A 22,799-nucleotide genomic window follows, 5' to 3' on the forward strand; every position below is an offset into this window, starting at 1 on the left:
TTTTTTTTTTTCCTGGAAAAGTCTGTTGGCTTTTATAACAGAGCATATCAGATGTTTACAAAAGAACTCTGGCATTTTCACAGTTCAGCTTGAGGAAGGAAATGAAGAATATATCAGCTAAACAAAAATGAGGGGGTTTCAGTAAAATAGTTCCAACAGCAATTAGTCAGGGCATTATGTTTGATATTACTGCAGGAAACATGACCAAGTATCTAAAATACGCAAGAATTCCCACACAATTTCAAAAGATATTACTAATACATTAATTTATCCTGTGTTTTTTCTCCAGATCACTATTGTTATTTTAGTAGAAAATATATATGGATGAGGGTTGAGATTTATTATAAACATATATGACAGATACAGGAAAATTCTTCCATAATAAGAGAATAAAAATAAAGAAACCGTGCCAGACATACTATCTGTATGTGAAACGTGTGCCAAAAAATTGAGCTGTTTAAATAATACTTTTTTTTCTGTTCAGTGGTTGCAAAAAAAATAATCACAAAAAAACATGTGAGGCTGACAGACCAAGTATATTTCTACTGGCCAAATTCAGCAAACTTTCACAGGTAGTTTACGTTGACCTAAAAGGAACATTAATACGAGATATTTCACACAGCTTCTCTCTAATTCCAGGTTTTCCCAGAATAATTCAAGCCTATATTTATACCATATGCACTTCTGTATTTAGCATCCCCAAGGTACATTTGCTTGGAGGGGTCAGAAGACTTCGTGTTCAGCTGTATGGATTCATCCATCAGCTTCCAAATGTCTCCACCTGTTATTTTTAAATAAACCCACTACCCACTACCTGCTGCCCACCTACCAGCTCTACCCTTTATTATCAAGGCTATTCTCTTAGTGTTCACATTAGCATCTGACATCACCAGCAGAATTTAATGAGCTGTTTTATTTTGCAGTGCTCTCTTCATTGAAAATTTCTGCCCATTTTTCAGGGAACTGACGTTGTGCTGCACCACCCTGCCATTTTTCAGCCATGCTGGAGATGCAATGTGTAGTTATCAAACAATTATCAATTATCTGAGAGTTCGAGCTTCACAGGCATTCTATGAATTCCTGAGATTTTTCAGGGTACTGACATGACAAAATACATGTCAGCATATTGTAAAATAGTTGAAACAGCATAGCCAAAAAATGAGGTGGGAAAGGAAAAGGTTCAGGGTTCAGATTAAGTACCACTTGATGCTGCCATTATCACAATCACTCTGCCTGTGCAGACTTCAATAAACACTGTTCTGAGAAGGAGCCTTTCTTTTCAAGGACAGGATCACAAAAGTCTCCAGACACAAAGTGATTCCCACAAATGATTAAACACTGTCTCTATGTGCCTTTTACATGATACATGTGCTCCCAATAGATCTTCTCTTCAAATGCAGCTCACTCACGTAACAAGGGATGCAAATGGTTACTTTAGAAAGAGATGTTATTCTATGTCTCTATTGTTAAATCAGAGAATTCACTGAATTATCCCAGCTCTTGCATTAGCTCTCTGATCCTCTTTTATTCAGAATTACAGATGTATCTACAAGGCCAAAAGGCTTGGACTTCACTCACTGAGGAACTGCCAAAGAAACCTAGATTACCTCAATGCCCATCAGACCAGGAAACTACAGAGCATGGAAAAGATTAAGGAGAAATAGAAATTCTATTGTCTGATCAATCATAAGGAAATATATAGGCTCTGACAGGTTACAAGCACAGATGATAATCTATTGTAAGGCTCATACTTGTGTAATCAGTTTTAAAGACTAAACAAACCAGATCAGAGCTAAAGCATCCAAGACACTGGAGCACATAAAGATATTAAAGAAATAGTGATAAACTGAGAAAATATATTAAATTCTTAATACAAATCACTGGAAAACAACACTTAGACCAGTCATGTAATAAGAGCAGCATGAACTGCAAGGTACAAAGAGGGAAATAGGAAATAGGACATTAGAGGAAGCTACAATAGTGTTTTACAAATGAATTTGAGATACGTGCTTGGGAGACAAAAATAACTACAGTGTCACATTCTGGTAGGATTTTCAAAACCAATTTTAGAAGATTTGTGATCATTATGAGAATAAAATTCTGGAATCACCAATGAGCTCTTTGACATAGAGCTTGAGAGTTTCTGGAATTTACAGATTAGAAATTGGACTGGAATTAGATTGTAGAATAATTAGAGAATTTGGATTATTATTTACTATTCTTGATGGCCTTTCTCACACTTCATTTCTATAACATTCAGTCTGTAAGAAGGATTTTCATTGCTACCTATTAAGGCTTTTGGTTTGTTGTGCTGTTTTAGTCTTGTTTGACTTTACAGGTAGCCTCCTTCACTTTCATAGCAGGTATTCTGCTCTCTTGGTAAGTGCAGGATCTCATACATCCTATGAGAAGAATTTAATTATTTTAAAAATTTAATTCTGCCATAAATGTCTTCTGACACAATGAAAGGCTCTCTTAGACATCAAGATGAAAAAATAATAATTGTAATTATCATGTAAGCATGACAGAGTTGCAGAATGAGGTACAAACATGACATTTAATTTGATCAAAAGATGTTCCTGATGATGATTATTTATATAATATAAATATATATTCTTAACTTTGTAATAACTTTCTCATAAAAAGAAAGTAGAGTTTCAAGTCACAATATTCTTTCTTTATTTTTCTCCTGCAAGCCTGCCACAAATCATCTCAGTAAATGTTGAATAAGTCTCTCTTGTAAGATTCAGGTTTTCATTTCTTTATGCACAGAAATACAGATGGGCCTTTTTATTTTCAAATCTGTATTACAACAAAAATGCCATAATTACAGAATAAGATATGAAGTAGAACACACAAGAGTTTGTTTCATTTGTTATATTACTGGAGACAAAATCACACAGGAAGAATGAAAACAAGTACAAAATCCTGAGCCGAAAAACCTGTAGAGAACAGGATCAGTGAATAAAAGAAATAGATTTCTGCCTCCCTACTATAATAACTGCTATTGAAACCATCTTTATTATTTAGTTGCATAAAATTTGCTTGGTTTTTTTTTCTGTTTTTTTTTTAAAACACTGGAATAAAAAGCGAGGCCACCTAGAACTAGACTTAACAAGTACGCTCACATTTGGTAAAGGAAAATCAGATTTCCAGTGTCTGTGTCATTAGATCATAGCACAGTTGTGGTTATATTTGTAACTAAGTGCATAACATTTGTTGTTGGTATAAGTGTAAAAACCAGACACAAAGACCCTTCTACAAAGCACATGATTCATTCACAGCAGCCCGAAGGAAGCAAGTGTTCAAATGTATGGCTTTGTTGTCTCAGTCAGATTTTTTTTTTTTAAATACAAGCAGTCCATAAATTTTGCATATTTTTTAAAGAATGTGTCAAACATTCTGTAATATATAATTCTATGATTTGGTTATGTATATATTTTTTAATATTTGTGAGTTGGTTCAAAGGCATCCACACTGCAGCCCGACAAATGGGATTAGGAGTTGGAAGGAGGGAGCCTAAATTCATCTATGAAAAAAACGATCTAGGACATGAGGAGGTGCAATAATAATCAGCTTTAAAGAGAAAAAAATATTGAAAGAGGGTAAAAAAATGCTAATGAGACATTTATCCCTCCATCAGAAGACAAGGTGTACAGGCAAGTTTGCTTTTTACCTCCTTTTTAGTAACTCCTGTCTTCTGATTTTTACATTGTAATAGATATATAAACTTCTGGTGTTTATTTTTCTTAAGGGGATTGTATTCTCGAGTTTTGCAATGGTATACTTGGATTCCTCCAGGAAGTCTCTGGTAGGAAATAAAACCTGCCCTTCTAAAGATTTAGAGCTGGTAGCTAATGGTGTTACAATCAGCCTAAAAGGAGGGTAAATAACAAAGGAATGGGGGCATCAGGAACTGAAAACAACAGAACAATGATACCATAAAGAAAACCTTCTCAATAAAGTGGCAGCCTTGAGATGAAGTGTGTTGACCACTTTTGAGCAAAATTCTTCAGTTCCCAATATTCTAAGCCCTGTTTGTCTCCCATATCTTTTCAATGAAAAAGTGAAAAGCACAAATAAGACTTCAGAAACCCTAATGAAATCTGTGTGTGCTGCTACCAATGTTATTTTCACTTCCTTGCCTTCATTGGAGGAAGATGGAAAATTTTCTAGGCATTCCACCCCTGTGTTTCTCATTAAAACCCATGGAAATATCTTTCAATCCCATGAAACCACTCTGAAAACAGAGCTCTCCAGCTACTGGAATTACGGGATTGCAGCTGGCACTTGTTAGCTTGGTCTACAGCGTGAGAAGTTCTTGGAAGTTTATTTTGTGGCAATAAAATCAGTTTAGCTATTTAAATTGTGCAAGCAGAGGTCAGCCAAGATGCACCGTGTGCCATCTGTTGTGTTACAGTTACATGCCAAGAAAGCTTTCCATGCACATAGGATGGAAACAGGAGCATCTTTGACAGACACTGCAGACTAAAATAAGCTTGGAGAGCTCAAACAGGTTAAGATCCAACCGACCACAGGCAGTGGCTGCAGGATATTACTCTTTTGCTGCAGCTTAAAAGAAAATATTAGGGAAACATATCTTCAGCCTGCATGAGGTGGGAAATGCTGATGCTCCCCTAAGACACATGTCCCACTGGTTGTCTCACTTCCAAAGAGACTTGATGTTACAGTGTTATTACAAGGGAGGAATTTGATGTAAATGAAGCATTTCAAGCTTTCACCAGAAGGTAATTACAAGAATATATTATCCTCACTGCAAGAAACTTGAGGGTAGAACTAGAAGCACACCACAGGCAGTAGCAGTGTCTACTGTGGGAAAAGCCTTTTACCACAGACAGGACTTTTGTCATTACAGACAGAGGTAATGCTATAAATATATAGAGATAAAAACTGCTTCTTCTATGTGTGGAGATATTTCAGACTCTAGAAATATATCAGTCTCTAGAAATTGCCCAGGTAATTTATTACAGTAGGCATTTAATACAGTGCATAAGCAACTCAACATGACCAGTCAAAAAGGCATTTATTGCCACCTAGTTGTCTAAGTCCACAGAATCATGGAATCATAGAATATCCTCAGTTGGAAATGACCCACTAGAATCATCCAGTCCAACTCCTGGCCCTGCACAGACACTCCAACAATCCCACCATGTCCCTGAGAGCATCATCCAAACCCTCCTTGAGCTTTGGCAGCCTTGGTGCTGTGACGACTACCCTGGGGAGCCTGTTCTGTGCCCAACCACCCTCTGGAGGAAGAACCTTTTCTTAATATCTGACCTAAACCTGCCCTGACACAGCTTCAGCTGTTCCCTTGGGTCCTGTCACTGATCACAGAGAGCAGAGATTGGAGCTGCCCCTGCACTGCCCCTCATGAGGAAGCTGCAGACCACGGTGAGGTCTGACCTCAGCCTCCTCTTCTCCAGCTGAACAAACCACATGACCTCAGCCAATCCTCATATGTCTTCCCTTCTAGACTCTTCTCCATCTTTACAGCTCTCCTTTGGATGCTTTCTAATAGCTTTCTCCCTACATGTCCCTATAGTGATGTCCCAGAGGGTGTAGACAACAGCCATCTGAAAGGCTAAATGATTAGTCAAAGGCAAAAAATGGGCAGAATTAATTTTATTTTGTATGTTAGCAAGGTTCTAGCTATTTAAAACTAATCCTGGATGTATACTATGTTTACTTTTACTGGCTTATATATAGTAAAGAGTAGGCTGGATCTAATGATTTCTAAATGCTCAAAGTTTTTTGATCACTTGTATCTAGTTTACTATTTTAAGTGATATGCAAATAACAAGTCAACTAAAAGTCAAAAGATAGTATAGCTAAAATCTAGAGACTGGAACAAGGATTGTGAGAGCCTCACTGATAAACCACTGATAGAAATCACAGCAATCAGATCCTTTTTCTCCATCTGCCACAGGTTCACTAATACTTTGGGCAAATCATTTCACCTCCTAGGATGTCACCAACAAAGTGGAGGTCATATTAATGATTAAATTTAAAAAGCATTTTGAGTTCAACAACAACAAAAAATCTGATGGAAGGGATACTTTTGCTGCTTTTGAGCACTAAAAGGTGTTTGAGCCAAGAAGCATCACGTAAATCCTAAGGGAATCTGAGATGTTGTAATTATAAATTCAGTCAACTTAGAAGGCTAACACATTCACTTATTGCTTGCAAAATGCCAAATACTTTTGTGTCAAACCTAACAAAATGAGAAGGTATAAAAACTACTACTTTCTTGCTTTGAAGATGTGGGAAATAATTTTTCTCTAAAAGAGAAAAATCTTTCTGAAGGCAGGTAACAACAAGGAATGGGATAATATTCAACAAAAAAAAAATTGGGGAAGAATTTTTTGCATTTGCAATTCCAATGAAAGAAAAAAAAGACAAATCGTTCTAATGGTTGCTACCAATTTTGGGTATATTTAGATAACACCTCATTAGTGAGCAAATCAGCAAATTCAAAAATAGGGGAAGAAATGCAAGTTTCTCAGCAGAATTCTGAGTTTTATTAGAAATAAAACTAAAGTAAAAGATGATTTATGGCTGCACTGTGGACGAGAAAGAAGGTAACTTCTGCAGCAAATGGCAAAGACAGAAAGATGTAAGGTAAGACTTAAGGTGTAGCTGTACTTGCACATTTGCTCTCCAGAGCTCCTGCTGCTGTCTGGCTTTTTGCCATCTCATTCTCTGAACATCATTTCAGATGGGAAAACTGCTATCAGCGACTTTCAGAAATGAAAATATATGGTGTGACTCAGAAGTTCCTCTCTAATGCAAAAAGGGATGGAGAGGAGAAAAAAGACATAGATTTTCATCTGAGGTGGAAGAGAAAAATAATGAACACTAAATATTATAGCACCTTTGAAAGATTCATTAACCTCAATTTTTAATTGAGCGGACAGTAAATAAACGACTGACTGGAAATAATCAGATTAAATTAATGATTTATGATCCTAATGCTTTTATCTATTAGGCTTTTGAAAATCATGTGTCACAAATTAGTGTAATTAATACTTACACTGATGTAGAACCTTTTCTATAAGGTTGCCAGTGATCTGTTCATTCTACTTATTTACCACTGTTCAATGAAAGGGGCAAATATGACAGTAATACTGAGATATTTGTTTGCAATCTAAGGTGCAAAATTTCATCTCCTCGTGCTTTCTCTTACACAGGCTGGGAATGTGAAATGCTACAGCTTCTGGTTTATGTTATTTAAGTGTTTGACTTCCTTCAGACTCGTGGGTGTCAAGGTAACTCAGTGATTAGTTGCATATTAGAGGTTTAATATCATACAATATTGGAAGAACAGTGGTAAGTAGCAGCTTGGTCCTACCTACTTCAATTTTTATAACTTAAATCAACAAAATCACCAAACATTCTTTTCTCAAAAGGTACGTCCCTTGACATTGTTATTATCTGAGAGGGATAACACAAAGCCTGATTTGCCTCTCCTACATAAACTCTCTATTTATATTGGCATCCCAGCAAGAATAATTACCCCAGCAAGGAAGTTGCACTGAGTCAAATAAGGTATCATTATTGCTTCTTTCTCATTTCCCCCTCTTCTATCTAAAAATGTCCTTGTTCTGTTGCTAATATACATCACTGAGTGCCTTCATCTTCCTCCTGATGTTATGGCAATTACAATTTTTTGTAACAAAAACGTATCCAGGGGACTTTTCAGTCATGTCACAAACAGCGGTTTAAGATCTTATGGCTGCTCTTAACTGTTTCCTTGGGCATGGTAATATTTACAAATCACCTTTAAGCTATGGAACAGTACAAATTGTGCCTTGGAAAGGTGACAGCTGATCTGCTACACGCTCTGCAGAGCTACGGGTGAGAATTGGACTTATTTTCTTTACAAGTCAAAGAAAAACTTGAGCCATTTAATTGGTGCCTCAAAGGGTACGACTATGAAATTACAGACTACAAGGAGACACGTAACACCAGCATTTTTGGCTCCATGATAAAAGGCTCTCATTGTAAAGCAGTGGCTTGACTTTCTCACCCAGACATAACGACCCAGACATTAGAGTGGTATCACCAGCCTCTAAGTCACTCATCTTTTAGAAGCAAGACCTCTGTCTTACAAACCTTTTGACTGCAAGTACAGGCATTGATAAAATCTTGACTTTTCCTCCCTTCTCCATCTTGTGCTTTTTAAGCATAACATATTGTAAAGAGATTAAGGCTCAGAGAACCACTTTTCCTCAACTCTTGAAGTCTTGGAAGTACTTCAGGATCATCAAAACACGAGTTTTATAACCTGTGTACTGTGAAACTAAACTTACTGTTGAGATTACACTTTCATGCTAAAATCCTTTTCTCAGCTACTTATAAGTTTCTTAAGAAGTTGTCCTCAGGCTGAAGTTCCTCCTGCTTGCTCTGAGGCCATAGGAAAAAACTTGCTGGAACTTTGAAGAAAATCCACTTAATTGTTTTATTTGATTTTCAGAAACCCAAGCTGGGAAATAAAGTAGTGAAACCAATGCTTTTTCATGCTAAGCCATGGAGTCGGTCTTCCTTTATTATCATCAATATTTCATCAAAGATTTTCTAGTGAAGCGTGATCCACACATTTGTTACAATGTCATTCTAAAGGAATAGTGAGGTGGTTGGTTTTATCTTTGGAAATTTAATTACGGTATAAAATAAATTTTCAAACTCTAAGGAAACTTGTTATTAGACTTACAGTATTTTACTCAGTAATATCTAGATATTTTCTGAATGAGCTTGCTACTGTTTCATCTCACAAGGTTGCAGCACTACAGGCTTTCTAATGTGTCTTCTCCTTCATAACTGTACTTAAGTTTTTACTTAGGATACTTATGACTAAGAATATTTACTTTCAAATCCATATCCACATGAAATGGTGAACTTTCTTCTTAAATCCATGGGTTGTCAAAAAGTAAAAAAAAAAAAAATCATGAGTAAACTGAAGAAATCTACTCCCATATGTACTTGGCATTCAGCAGCAGCATTACAAGCACATATAAATAAATTCACTGAAAATTCACCCTAAAACCTTCGCTTTCCCCAGTAGCTCTCCCAAATTCTCATTTCTCACAGCCTGCTCTGTGTCCATTCATATTATCATCCTGATTTCTCTCACCATTTCCCTCATGCAATTCTGAAGCAAAAGCTTCCAGCAAGAGGTGTATATTTTTTCCAAATAACAGCTATCCTGAGGGAAACAAAGACATGCATTATCTGACTCTACTGGTTTTCTTGAAGATCTATTTTGACAGCAAAATATTTTAAAGTTGCACAGGCCATTCCAGGCTAAGACTATAGGTGTCAAAACACAATAACAACAGCTATTGAACTAATCCAAAATGGCAAAAAGTGTATTTTGTTACTGAAAACATCTGGAATTCTAGGAAAGCACACAAAAAGCATTGATGTGACAGATTTTTTCATTTAAGTAAAGCACAAAACACTCAGTCTACAGGTATTACTTCCACCTGATAAATGCTAAATAAAAGTGGGACATTGTATGTTTGTGCACAGACATACAAGAGAAATAGCTGGAAAAACAGGTGGAATAGAGATAAGTCACACAAATAACTAAACTTGGGAGAAAAAAAAGGGCTTAGAATCATAGAATTGTTTAGGTTGGAAGGGACCTTAAGAATCATCCCATTCCACCCCCCTGCCATGGGCAGAGACACCTTCCACTAGCCCAGGTTGCTCCAAGCCCTGTCCAACCTGGCCTTGGACACTTCCAGGGATGGGGCAGCCACAGCTTCTCTGGGCAACCTGTGCCAGGGCCTCATCACCCTCACAGCCAATATTTTTTTTCCTAAAGGACCTCATTTAAAAGCCTTAAGTTCTCTACATAGAGAACAGGTTTATTATAAGAAAGGTCCTTCGTAACAAGGGTGCAGGTAAGATGTGAAATAAACCGTAAGGTCTCAAAAAATATAAAACATCCCTCTTTAGATTACAGATATAGTGATAAATCTTAGTACTGAAGGGAATTCAGTGCTGAATTGCTTGGCATAATTTATTATGGATTTGGTATCAGTTAAATGTTTCTAATCAAAACTTAAGGTGGAGGAGTTTTGGTCTTCCTAAACTATAAATACACCAGAGGATTGTAAATATACCAAGAGAATGGTTGTTGGTGCCACTAAATACAGTTTGTTGCAAAGTTTCCAAAGGTTTCCTCTGCCACAGGAACCTTAAAAAGCCAACGCAAACATCACCCCTACCAGGAACATTTAAGTAATAAAGATTATTTTAGCATTCAAGTGCTATCATAACATTGTAGTAGAAGCAGTATAATATTCTTATGATGGGTTTATCATAACCACTTTGTTAGAGTCTAGACAATGGGATGCAGGGAAAAAAACCAGAATAAGTTCCACTATGACCCACACATTGCATAAGTTGAAGCAACAGAGACACTCCAGTGCAACTCTAGTGTACTTGTGATATTGGTATTTGGAGATGATGCTTTTTGCATTTGCATACTTTGCTCTGGATTAATAAAATTTATTTCTCAATGGACTGTACTGGAAAATTTGTCACATATAACTTGTTATAGTTTTTAAAATCAAAGCTGCTACAGCTTTTGTTCAAGATCATGAGATTCCTAGATTACAATTTTTTCCTCTACATCAGTTCAAAACTCCATAATTAAAGATGCCATTCTGCCCACAAATGTCTGACATGACTTTTCCTTGGACATCTCCTGCTCATTTTTTGAGTATGTCTGAATGCTCTCCATTATTTCTGACTCACTATTTCCCTGTAAATGCTTTTTTTCAGTTTCCTCAGAAGTACTTACTGCTTTAACTGAACTTTTTGGCTTCTTAAATAGTTCTAATCCCTTCATCTCTGTCCTGAAAGGTTCAGTCGTGGATGACAAATTCTCTATAGTAATATCAGCTGTTTATTTTATTTCTTACTTTGCTGTGAGTTTGGAATACCAGCAGAGATTCTTGTATTTCAGGCTTTCTTTTATTCCCCACCATTACCCTTATTTCTTTTACATTTCATGCTCTAAAACAGGTTATTTGTTTTAACTCTTCTTTCTTACAGTGAAGCCTAAGATGCACATGGAAAAGCACTGATTGAAATATAACCCTGCTAATACACCACAGAACAAAGGCCAAGATGCTAAACATTTTACAGAGTAGTAAAGTGTTAACCTGTCTTGAGCAGCAAAAATTAATCCAAACACACAACTTCTAGAGTATAGGTTGAGGTACCTGTTTTAAAGAAGCACAGGTAAAAGCACCAGTTCTGGTTAGGGCTTGTTACCAGAGGCACAAATAAAACACTTTATCGAATAGGACAGGAGATTAAAAAATAAAGAATGAGCATAACAAGGTGGGACTAACTAGAAAATATCAGCTTTGAACAACCAACATGCTGAATGTTGTATTGCATCTTAGCATACTAAGGTTTCAAAAACAATTGGTTGGGGGGAGCTAAACCATTAATTTATGCAATCAATCAGTTAAAGTAGTACCAAGAGCTCTTGACTGTATTATTAACAAGTTATAAGTCACACAGACTGCTGTGTGATCGGATTGTATGGGATAGTAGGTATAAATGGATACTAGAGTGTGTAGGAGTCAGGTTATTTTGGGAAAATATGAATCACACAGCACAGTAGCGTGATCAGAGAGGAGAAACGAGTCCCCAGCTCAGAGGGTGTTATTCACTAGAAAAATATTTTTAAAAAAATTACTCACTGATTAAAAAGGGAGTAATTGGATTTAATCTCTTCTACGGAGGCCTTAAATAAGCATGGTTAAAAGTTAATTATCTTAAAAAAAATAATCAGATAACTGGAAAATGTTGTGAAATTACTACAAATAAGTTTTTCTACAGGGAGAAAAGCAGGTATTTCTCATGAAAATAATTAATAGAGTACACATAAAAAATGTGAATAAGTGGCAAAATTACTTTAATTTATAAAAAAACCTCCACCACTTCTTTTCCAATGTGTAAAAACACATGATACAATCCTTTGCTAATGAAAGATGACTTATAGGAAATCAGACAACAGAACCAGCACAGCACTGGCTTTATGTTTTACAGTCCCAAAGCTAGAGAAGCTTTCAAGTTGACAAGGGGGATTCTGCAGCAATTTACCACCAAGGGTTTTCTTTAATTTATTTTTTAATCTTGTACTTTCCTGGGAAGGAAGAAAAATATCATCATTACTCACAGGTTGCTAACTTCATGTAGTATTTGCTCATTATTTACATTACAGAAATACGTGTGAAAAAGTAAATTATCCTTCAACCCTTTTGGTGTTGCAACAAAACAGAGAAATGTTGCAATCTAAGAAAAAAGGAAAGGGGTAAATGAATAAAAAGTGATTACACAAGATATGTTAATAGTCCCACAGACTCTGGTGTGTATTACTGGGAAGAAATTTTGGAAACAAAGCTGTATTGCCAAAACAGCCATGAGATAGGGAAGCTCCTCCCCTTTCAGCCATCCTGGATTCCTGGGTTTCACCAGAAACCTGCTAAGGGCAGATGTTGAGGGATCAGCACGTGCTGTAGCCAAGTTCTCCATTGCCAAATTGTTTAATTTCCCCCATATTTCTGTGTTAATGATGCCTGAAAATCACACAAGGTTCTGCCACTGCCTCCTCCCCCAGCAGACTTTGTAACCCTCAGAGATGGACCAGTTTTGCCTGAAGGCAGAGGTGGCTTTTGGACAAAAGCAGCCTAGAAAATGAAGACACTGAGTATTTTAACTCCTTTAATTACCTAGCTTCTTCAGGGACAGATAGTCAAGAGGCTCAAAACCTCACAGAGCATCAGTTATTTCTGTGTCTCACCTTTTCTGTAAAGCAATTTGATTTCACTTCAGTGTTAATCTAGAAGCTGGAAGGTGAAACTGGCACAGATCCCAGTGGACTATCAATATCCAGTGGTTAAAGTAAGGGAAAAAGGCAGCATAAAGAGTTCACCCATGACATTGCATTACCAGAAAGTTTTATCCTGAAAGAATTTGAGTTCATTTTGGCTCAAAAACTTCCCTCTCTCCCCCTCCAAGGTGGAGAGATGGACACTAGATCTGGCAGCAGCAGGGACTCAGAAGAAATAAATGCAAAGAGTTCAAGCTTTTCATTGTCTCGTTGCAAATAATTGGACTTGTGGCTTTAGCTATGTCAATATACTAATGATGTTTACTAGGAATTGAGAACATCTGTTGCCCACACAGGGAAGAAAGGCCTGGGATGGAAATTAAAACTAAACTGAGCAGATGAAACACTAGGACACAAAGGCAGCCCACAGCTCTAATTTGAAATAAAATCTCTCAACTTGAAGAGCTTGAATTAAACTAATCTATGACCTTCCTAACATTCCTTGATTAGAACCACAGATTGGTACCTTCTAAATAGTATTTCTTATCTAGCTTAATGTCAGCTAAAAGAAAAACATGAGAGTAAAAGCTGATCAGAGGAAACCCAGGGATTTATACATTTTTGGGCAGTTGGATACAGAAGTGATGAAAGAATATTGACACTTTTTCTGCATTATCAGAAACAAAAAGCTAGTTGTATATTCTGATATAACAAGTATCTGTGAAATACATCAACAGGAACACACTTTGTTCCTTGAGCTAAAGTTGCAGAAATAAATGAGCCAAATTTTTTTTCTTAGGCTTCTTCCTCTGGGTTTTGTCTGTCTCTAATTAAAATCTGTCTGTTCACAAATTTAGAAAATATTTACAAAAGCACAAATAAAACACCATCATCTACTCCTTATGAAGGCCACTACTACCTCCTGGAAGTGAGCTTGAGTGCCACACTGTGAACTCTCAGCACTCCATCGACCTCAAGTGCGTTGCAGGTTTACAGAGATGATTTTCACTCCCTAAGAGAAAGTCTAGTTTTGCATTTCTTATGAACCAAATGCTCTGTGTGCTTTTCTGAGAGATATTTCTGGAAAGAAAAAAAATACTAGGCTGGATATTAGTTCTGATAATGCTGATGGAAATCCAGATTAAATTCATTAGCAACCACCAGAGTAAAGTTTTCCTTCACTCTTTCTCCCCTCTCCTCTCATTGCTAAATCAAGTAATCAGGGGTCACTGAGCAAGTCCAGTTGATTGTTTTGTGTGCTGTGCATACTGACAGTGGGTTTTTCTCTCCTATCTTCAGTATGCAACCTTGCTTCTACATTTATGATGGGAAAGCACACAATCAGTCTGAATTGGAGAGCTCTGAATAATACAGTTCTTGGAAAATGAAGTGTAGCCTGCATCGTGTCTCACAAAGGAGTTCAAACACTTTTCTTCTTCCCCTTGAGAATGTAAAAGAAAAAAATCCCAAACCCCTAAAATCCCAAAGTAACCCCATTATCCTCTTCAAAGTGGAGAACATTAATAAGGGTTCCTGCAAACTTAATGGACAAAAGAGACTATAAAACAGAAAGAATGGAGCTGTTGGATTTCATCTCCTACAAATTGCTATCCAACCTTATCATATTATTGATTTGCTTGCACTATATCAACTTTAAATCACCATAAACCATTGCCTAACACAGTTCTTTCACTGGCCAAGTGTTCTTAGAAGACAACTTTGATTATCTGGTGTGTCTCAGAAATCTATTAAATTTGTATGAGATAAGACTGATAGATTCATGCAAGGCTCCACAAAATTCTCCCTAAAAATCAATTCATGCAAAATTTGCAAAGTATTACCTTTTCAAAAGTTAGTTTTTAGATGTTTTAAATTTGGTGCTGCATCAGTTCATGTTGAAGAACAAAAAACCCCCTTCATTCCAATTTCGTTGGAAATAATTTTCAAGAAAAAATAATGTGACTGGATTTAACTCTTGTAAATGACTGACCACCAAATGGTGAAGTCCTTCAATAAAAATATTAAAACTCCCCCAAACTGAAATAACAAGTAGAATTCCCTTGGACTCATGTCCATCCTTGTGAGGATGGAAAGTCTGACCCAATCCACCAAGGGCCTATAATCTGAATTTCAACTGAACAGCCTGCTATCGTGGCCCTTGAGAATTTACTGGATGCTGAATTTCATCTACCAGGAAAAATTGTTGGATTTATTAATTTAATTTTGCAAGAAACACTCCAGAGGACTAACAGTTAAACCAAGGAAGCTTTACTAAACAAAATAATGAAAATTAATTAATTAGTTGCCATATAGTGCTTCGATAGATGCACTGAATAAATCTGAGCTGATTTATCAGTCAAGTGCCTTTGTGTGGCAGGTATGTGAATTATCTGTCATTAACCGTATGCTACAAATGAAGGTGCCTGGATAGAGAAGTTAAATGACTTCCCAAGGTCATATCTGAAGCTGGCATTACAACTCAGGTGTTTACTGACTTTCAATCATTAAGAGATATTTTTTTAAAAAACATTGAAGGGATTCATGAGGTAAAGATCATGACCTGGAAAGGCACCATCACTTCTCTAACCTCAGTTTCAGAAGGCAGAAAAAAACTGAGAGGTGACTGCTGAGAAATGATTGGAAGGAAAATAGTCAGCCCTCCAAGACTGGAGTGGTACCATCTGAATCCTGTTTTATTATATTATTATTTTTAACCTCCAGAGTCTTTATGACAGATAAAATAAATTTGATTTGTTTTGGATGATTTACATCATAGTAAGGTATCACCTTGCTCTGTGTTTTCAACAAAACCCATAGACAAACTTGGTTGTCAGTGAATGCCCAGAGAAATGACAATTCATCTTTGTGGTTATTAATGTTAAGATAATGGGGAAGGGAAAACATATATATATATAATGAAAACAGGTTTTGAGAGAAGATTTGAGTATTCTGCAATATGGACTATAAAAGGAAGTTAACCTCCATAAGCCTCATGCTTACAGCAGGTATTTTTTAAAATGCATTGGCCATACAAAGAAAATTTTGCCATTTGTATTCATCAAATATCAACTGCATTTTTTTCCCTCAGGATGTTAAAATGCAGGTTTTGTGTAAGGAAGTATTAAAACATGGATTATTTTTTCCTGACCTTTTGATAGGCTTTCTATTGAGCTTGGTAAGACATCCAAGAAATTCAGATTCTGATTTTAAAATTGATTAATACTACTGAGTTTTCACAGTATTGAATTTGCAGTGCCAAATTCCTCTGACATGAGTAAGTGCAACTCCACATACTTCAGTGGAGCTGTGTTTGCATATATTTGCAAGGAATTCTGGCCCCGTGCCTGGGAAAGGATCTTACATTTCATAGTCACTTGATTATGTCTCATCTTTAAACCACATTTTACTATTTGCAAAATACTTGACCCACAAAGCCACAGAAGCCCATCTGCTGAGATTCCATTGTGCATCAATAAGTAAAAATGAGGAAACTATTTTAAGTGTAAAATCTAGTGGAGAAGGGACATAAATCTGTTCCAAATACTTATTTCCTTGTGCAGCCTGAGGAATTTGAAATCTGGGTTTCAAAATTTCACTTGCTCTAGAAATTAATTTCTTCAAGACACTTTTCACCTGAACCAGAGATAGTCCTTACAACTAAAAGGGCAAGATCCACCTAAAAGAACCCATCCTTGGAAAAGAATACGGATGAACCCAGAAACGAGTACCAGCTGTCCCAAACATACAAGAATCAATTAGGAATCTGCTCCTAATACTCTGGAATAACCTAAATGGAAAAAAAAAAATCAAGTATTAAGCCCAAGACATCTATTGTTACTATTAGCACTGCTTTGTTGGTGGGGTACCTAAAGATGACCACATAATGTTAAAAATCATTAATCAAACTCCAGTTTGGTCTAAAATATGAGTCTAATGTAATGTCAGGCTTGTAAAACCAAAGCTAGAAAACTGTAACTGCTCTTTGGTTGGGTTTCATAGAATCACAGAACCATGAAACAGTTTGGATTGGAAGGAACCTTAAAGCCCATCTCATTCCAACCCCTGCCATGGGCAGAGACACCTTCCACTAGCCCAGGTTGCTCCAAGCCCTGTCCAACCTGGCCTTGGACACTTCCAGGGATGGGGCAGCCACAGCTTCTCTGGGCAACCTGTGCCAGGGCCTCACCACCCTCACAGGGAAGAATTTTCTCCTAAGATCTCACCTAAACCTGCCCTCTGTCAGTTTAACACCATCATGGTTCTTTCTTCTTCCAGGTAAAAGGCGGTGTGGGTTTTCCTTGTGAGTGTTTTTTGGGTTATTTTTGGTTGTTTTGTGTTTTTTTTTAACAACACATCTAAACAGTATTTGTCCTCCTTTCATGTCAATATCTCCTATGATAATTTTAATATATCTACTTAGTAATTTTTAACTTTTTAATAATGCTGTCATCACAAAACTTTGTTCCAAATCGGTGGAGGAAGTGACTGCTACAATACTAACCCCATATGTTCATTGAATATAAGTCTAGAACTCTGACTGACACTATAAAATAACTATGAATACTGTGGAGGGGTTTTCAGTTTATTTGGGTTTTTTTTTCCCTGTACATACCTACTATTTCCTTTTTCATTGCCACAGCTCCAGTTACAAGGAGACAGTAACAAAGCTTTAGTCAATAGTAACCAAGAAACCCTTACTCCTTCCTTCAGCTCAGGCACTACAGAATTAGGATGAGGCCTGTTTTAAGAACAGAAGACATTCGAAGGTATAGTTCAATACTTGTTAAATCAGTAGTTCCCCAACAGCATTTTCCTTTGCTAAAGAACACTAGCAAGTGTTTTGCACAGTCTTCAAAATAATGCTAGTACAGAAAAGTCAATAATGCCACACAATATTGTCAAGCAAATCACTAAGTTATATTTGCCTTAAAGAAATAGAAGCATTTTTTCATAGTTCTAGATCAGTTAAAGGACAAACTGAGATGGACATCAGCATTTTAATAAAAGTCCATTCAATGCGGATCCAAGGTTTCAATCATTATATTTTATACTCCTCACGGTAATAAACAAACAAATAAATAAATAAATAAAATATATTATATTTAAATTTATTTATAAATAAATAAAGCTACTTCTATATCATCCCTGAAGACTTGAAATTACCATTAGTTGACTTTGCACAGTATGCCTCTTCAGAAAGAGAAGATACTATAAATATATGTATTTATATATGATATACAGACCTTTCAAGACTTTATGTGTTCTTAAGGCTATGACTTCTCTAGATGTAATTTTCCCTGTTTTAGTTCAGACTGACAAGTCTAGAGCAGCCTTTGGCCACCAGATACAGTATTGTGAAGCCCCTATTTGGCTTTTTACTTAATAGGGATTAAGATCAAATGTATAGTTAGTAAACCTGAACTGAAATTTACTTCTTGTCACTCATGCTTTTTGGAAAAATACTGGAAATACCACTTTTAAGGTGCTCAACTCTTAATGAGCTGCTAAAACATAGCACGTGCTTTCCTCTGCCAGTCATCCAGGCATTTCCCGTGCAATCACTGGGATAAAGCTGGCCAAAACTCTTGAAACTATAATTGCAACATTTCATCCATTTTTTTTGCCTCTCCTAGAGATGGAAGATGGAAACCTGGCTGAGTCAATAAGGTCACTTACCTCAACTAACTTGTTGGCGTGTTCACGGAAGACCTGAGCGTATTCCTTCACTTCCTTCTCATTCCCGCTTTTTGCAGCCTCAATGAGAACCAGCAATGGGACATTGGTCTCCAGGAATGAATCTGATATATGATCCATCACTGCCTTCCGTAGCTGTGACAAAAGAAAGCAGACCAGTAAATAAAGGAGAGTTATCCATAGCCATTCCCACTATTCTTGGCTATTCATATTTAAGCGTTGATGTCTCACATCTCGCAGCAATACGTGGAAGTTTGCAATTTTTTTTCCTTCTTTTCTCCAAGTTAAATATTTCCAACAAGCACACAAAATGAAACACTTAAAGGCCCAGGCTCTGCCAAACCCTCGTGGGATTCATGCTGGCATACACCTAATCCTACTGGACTGAATGGATCTATACAGGATGATGGTGATTACCTGCCTAAGACATTGCAAACTGATGAGAACTGAAAGCTCCCCACTGCTTGAAAAAAACAGTTCGGCTCACTTAAAAGCCAAATATGGATTAAGGAGCTTAACTTCAAGCAACCATTAAAAATATTAGCTTGAATATTTCTAAGCCTTCTTTAATTCCTGCACTGAATAGTATTCTGTGCAATAATTAATATTTCATGTAGCAGATGCCTTGCGCTTCATATTCTTTTTCAAATACTTTCAGCAGGTATAAACAGAAAACCCATTTAAGCATTTTCCAGGCGGATTAGAAAACACACCATAGTTTATTACAAAGGAAAAAAAACCCACATCCTATAAGTTCCTGAAGATTTAACACCTGTTACCTCATAAAAACATCTGTTTGAAACAATATTACTGTAAGAATGATGCCACTAACTTCTTCTCTACTTTATTGATAACCACTAATTAGTGTCAAACTTCACTAAAATTTGAAAGACAGCCAGAAAGATGACTGAAATCTTAAATAATTCTTCCTGGAAGCATAACTGCTCTGTAGGATTGTGGATCAGAAACATTTTGAGTATGCCTTCCCCAGCTTTTTGGTTGTTAAGAATGAAAAACTGTGGACTGGAACACAAGCTGGGAGCTATTCAGCCTGGAGGCCTGGGTAGCCATTAGTCTCCTTAAATCATACATTTTTAGTTGGATGAAACATCCAGAAAGGTAATTTTCTCTATTTTGCAGTCCAGATAAGAAAGCTTTAGCTAGACAAGGTGTCATCAAAACACCCAATCATACTGAAAACTGGTATATTGTTAGGCACTGTAAATACACCAAGATGCATTTGCTGCTTGATGGCAGCAATTCTCAGCTCTATTTGAATAAGGGCAAAGCTAACTTTGAATATTTTCATTCAATCCCTGAGTGGTGCAGTAGAAACAAGCAAAGCAAAATACCATATATGTGTTTGTGTGAGGTGTTCCTTTTATTTCCATCACAACTACAGCAGTCAATGTATTAAACCCAGCAGTTCTCAATTCCCCTGAAAAATTAATTCAACTCAGATTCTATCTGGAACGTTTTTCTCCACTTCCAAAATGATTAAAGGGGCTCAGAATAGCTAAGTCAGTAACACATGCAAACAGGCAGAGGGAAAAGACAAAAAGAAAAGAAGAATCTATCAGAGACCTGCCAAGAGTTAGGAAGCTGGTGTGTGTTTGTCACCACCTATTACATTTACATCTTGTACTCTTTCTTTTTTTCCTCTCCTCAATCTCCTGCTATCCACTTGCTGACTCTTATTTTATTCTTGCATTAAAAGCTCTTTTGGACCATCCTTTGGGTCTGTTTGCACAGCATCTCACACAGTGAGATCCCTATCCATGAATAGTTTTCTCATAATAAACACTAATATTGCCTCAAATACATCAAAGCATTGCAAAAAACCCTCATATTCTAAGATGACAAGAGTCAGAAAATAGTGCACCAGCACAGCACCCTGCATTCTGTGGCTGATAGATTTCCAATCACTATGTACATCAATCCTCTAACTTGAAAATTGAGACACATGGTGAGATTCTTGGGGTTGTCCTGTGCAGGACAACCAAGAGCTGGACTCAATGATCCTTGTAGGTCCCTTCCAACTCAGGATATTCTGTGATTCCCTATTAAATGAAGGGTTTCACCTGTAGCCAGCATTAAGGGAGACACACTGCCAGAGAAGGTGCATCATAAACTTGTTTAATCACCTTTTGCAGATGTCCATCTCCCAGTGCTTGCTGGGAAAATCTGCTCTGGGGTCAGATGCCTCACTTGTGTACCTGTAGCTAGACTTTGATGCCCATTGTACTGAAACAGGCCAAATGGTGGCATTTCCAAAGGAACACACAAAGATTTTGAAAATCCCATGTGATTTCCATCTCCTACTCAGCGAAAAATCCTTAAGAAAATCCACTTGCTCAAGTTCAATATGTCAGTAAAACCTACTGTCCACTGCACTGAGGAAAAACCTACTTTAAATGCTAAATGAACACTGACACTTTTCTGTTTGCATTGTCCCATAAGGACGTATCTGTTCCAAAGGGTTTTTATTCAATTCAACTTTTGATCAAAGTTAATGTGGTGTTATAGATCTGGCTATAACAATAAGCCCCATGGAATTCTAAGAAAATCTCAGGATGTTCAAGGAAGCAGCTTATTTTCATCAGTGTTAAATATCTTCAGTCTACAACCACATACCAGAAATCAATAAAAAGGACAGCAAGAGCATCAGCTAACCAGGAATCTGGGGTTTCACATAGCAAATATACAGTAGAGTTCTATCTGAATCAAAATTAATGAATTAAATGGATATCTCATTTCTAATGGCAACTGTGTGTTGCCTTATGAGGTTCATAATTGCAGTAGCTGAAAAAAAATAAATCTGAATTCTGACTGTCACAGGTTTGATAAATACAAAATTAATGAATTCTATTTCCCTCTGCTGTGTTAATCATAGATATCAGCAGCATATTTCTGCCCCCTCCTGTAAACAGGAATTATAATTTCTTTAGAAATTTGTTATCAGAGTTTTAGGATGCCCTTGCATTGAAGCTGAAAGGTGTAGTTAACGGGTTTTATGTATGCAGGAGACCACAAATTTTGCTATCCTTCACCACAAGCTATAAAGAATGACTTGACAAAATCATTTGTTAAATGTGACAGGAGTGTGAAGGCTAGACATTTATCCAACAGCTCAAATGGATACATGACAAGGTAATATTAATGGCACAAGACAAGACATTTGAAAGTATTGGCTCCCCATTACCAGTCTATTTGATCCAATTAGGGCTATTCATCAAGGCAAATAACTAGTGGAAAACTAATCTTGTGTGTTCCCCTGCAGAGTGCAACAAAGTCCAGCCTAAGTGATGGCTTTGCATCCAGGGATTTCACTGTTTCATACAAGTAACATCAGCTTAGAAGGGAACGGGGGAAGTCTTGTGGCTTGAATTTAAATGCTCATAAAACAAGCAGCAAAAGCACATCATATTTTATTCTCAAACCAGCACGAGAGCTCCTGCACGTACCTACATTAGCAAATGTCTCTGCAATGCCTTAATTTATGCTGCATTCTGATGTAAATATTATGACAAAAGCTATTACTCATAAGACAATGCTTTAGGTTTTTCCCCTCCCCACACTGAATTTTTAAGCTAGAGGTGAATTCAAAGCGTGGGTAGTTTCCACTACATGAAACTTCATTTGTTAGAGGGGGAAGCACATTGAATTAAGGTCTTGCTTAATTCATTTTGTCACAGTAGAAAACTTTATTAATCAACATAAAACTAAAAGAATAATAAATTTGCCAGGGTGGCCAACAAAAAAAAACCAAAAAACATAGAATGAAAACATCAAAACCTGCAAATATTTTTAAAAGCAATGAATGGTGTAGCACAAGGCAGATTTTATGTCTTTCCAGTTCAGTCAATTCAGTCAGTTTATGGTGCACAGTCAAGTTGCTGTTTTTGATAGCATCATGTTGTACTGTTCTAAGCACTGTTTAGGGCTGTTTTATCATTGTTGGTTCACAGCTATAATTGAGCTCAAAGAGGTTAAATGCCCACCAAAATGATGTTTTCCATGGCTATATAACAATTTTAGGACCAAAATGTCTCAGTGCTACTTACAGTCTAGTAAAGAATTAAATGTCTAATCCTTACACTGGAAGGTAAAGTCACAGCAGGAGATTAATGACTCTAACAGGTTGTTAAACTTTATAAAGCCTGGCAGTATCTGTAACAAAAGTTTACCAAGGAGCACCTTATTCACCATTTTCCATTTAAAGTGCACT

The 22,799-nt window shown here is 36.7% G+C and overlaps 1 protein-coding gene across 1 annotated transcript in view; it reads right to left on the bottom strand.

Moving 5' to 3' along the window:
• Nucleotides 1-22,799, bottom strand: part of CTNNA2 (catenin alpha 2) — a 350,732-nt gene that overhangs the window by 80,983 nt on the left and 246,950 nt on the right. The window contains exon 3 of the mRNA XM_029964516.1: nucleotides 18,554-18,706. Coding sequence (XP_029820376.1) covers nucleotides 18,554-18,706 — 153 coding nt within the window. The remainder of the gene's footprint in view (nucleotides 1-18,553; nucleotides 18,707-22,799) is intronic.

Source organism: Manacus vitellinus, unplaced genomic scaffold, assembly GCF_001715985.3.
Source record: "Manacus vitellinus isolate BGI_N305 unplaced genomic scaffold, ASM171598v3 scaffold_109_pilon, whole genome shotgun sequence".
Classification (NCBI taxonomy): Eukaryota; Metazoa; Chordata; class Aves; order Passeriformes; family Pipridae; genus Manacus; species Manacus vitellinus.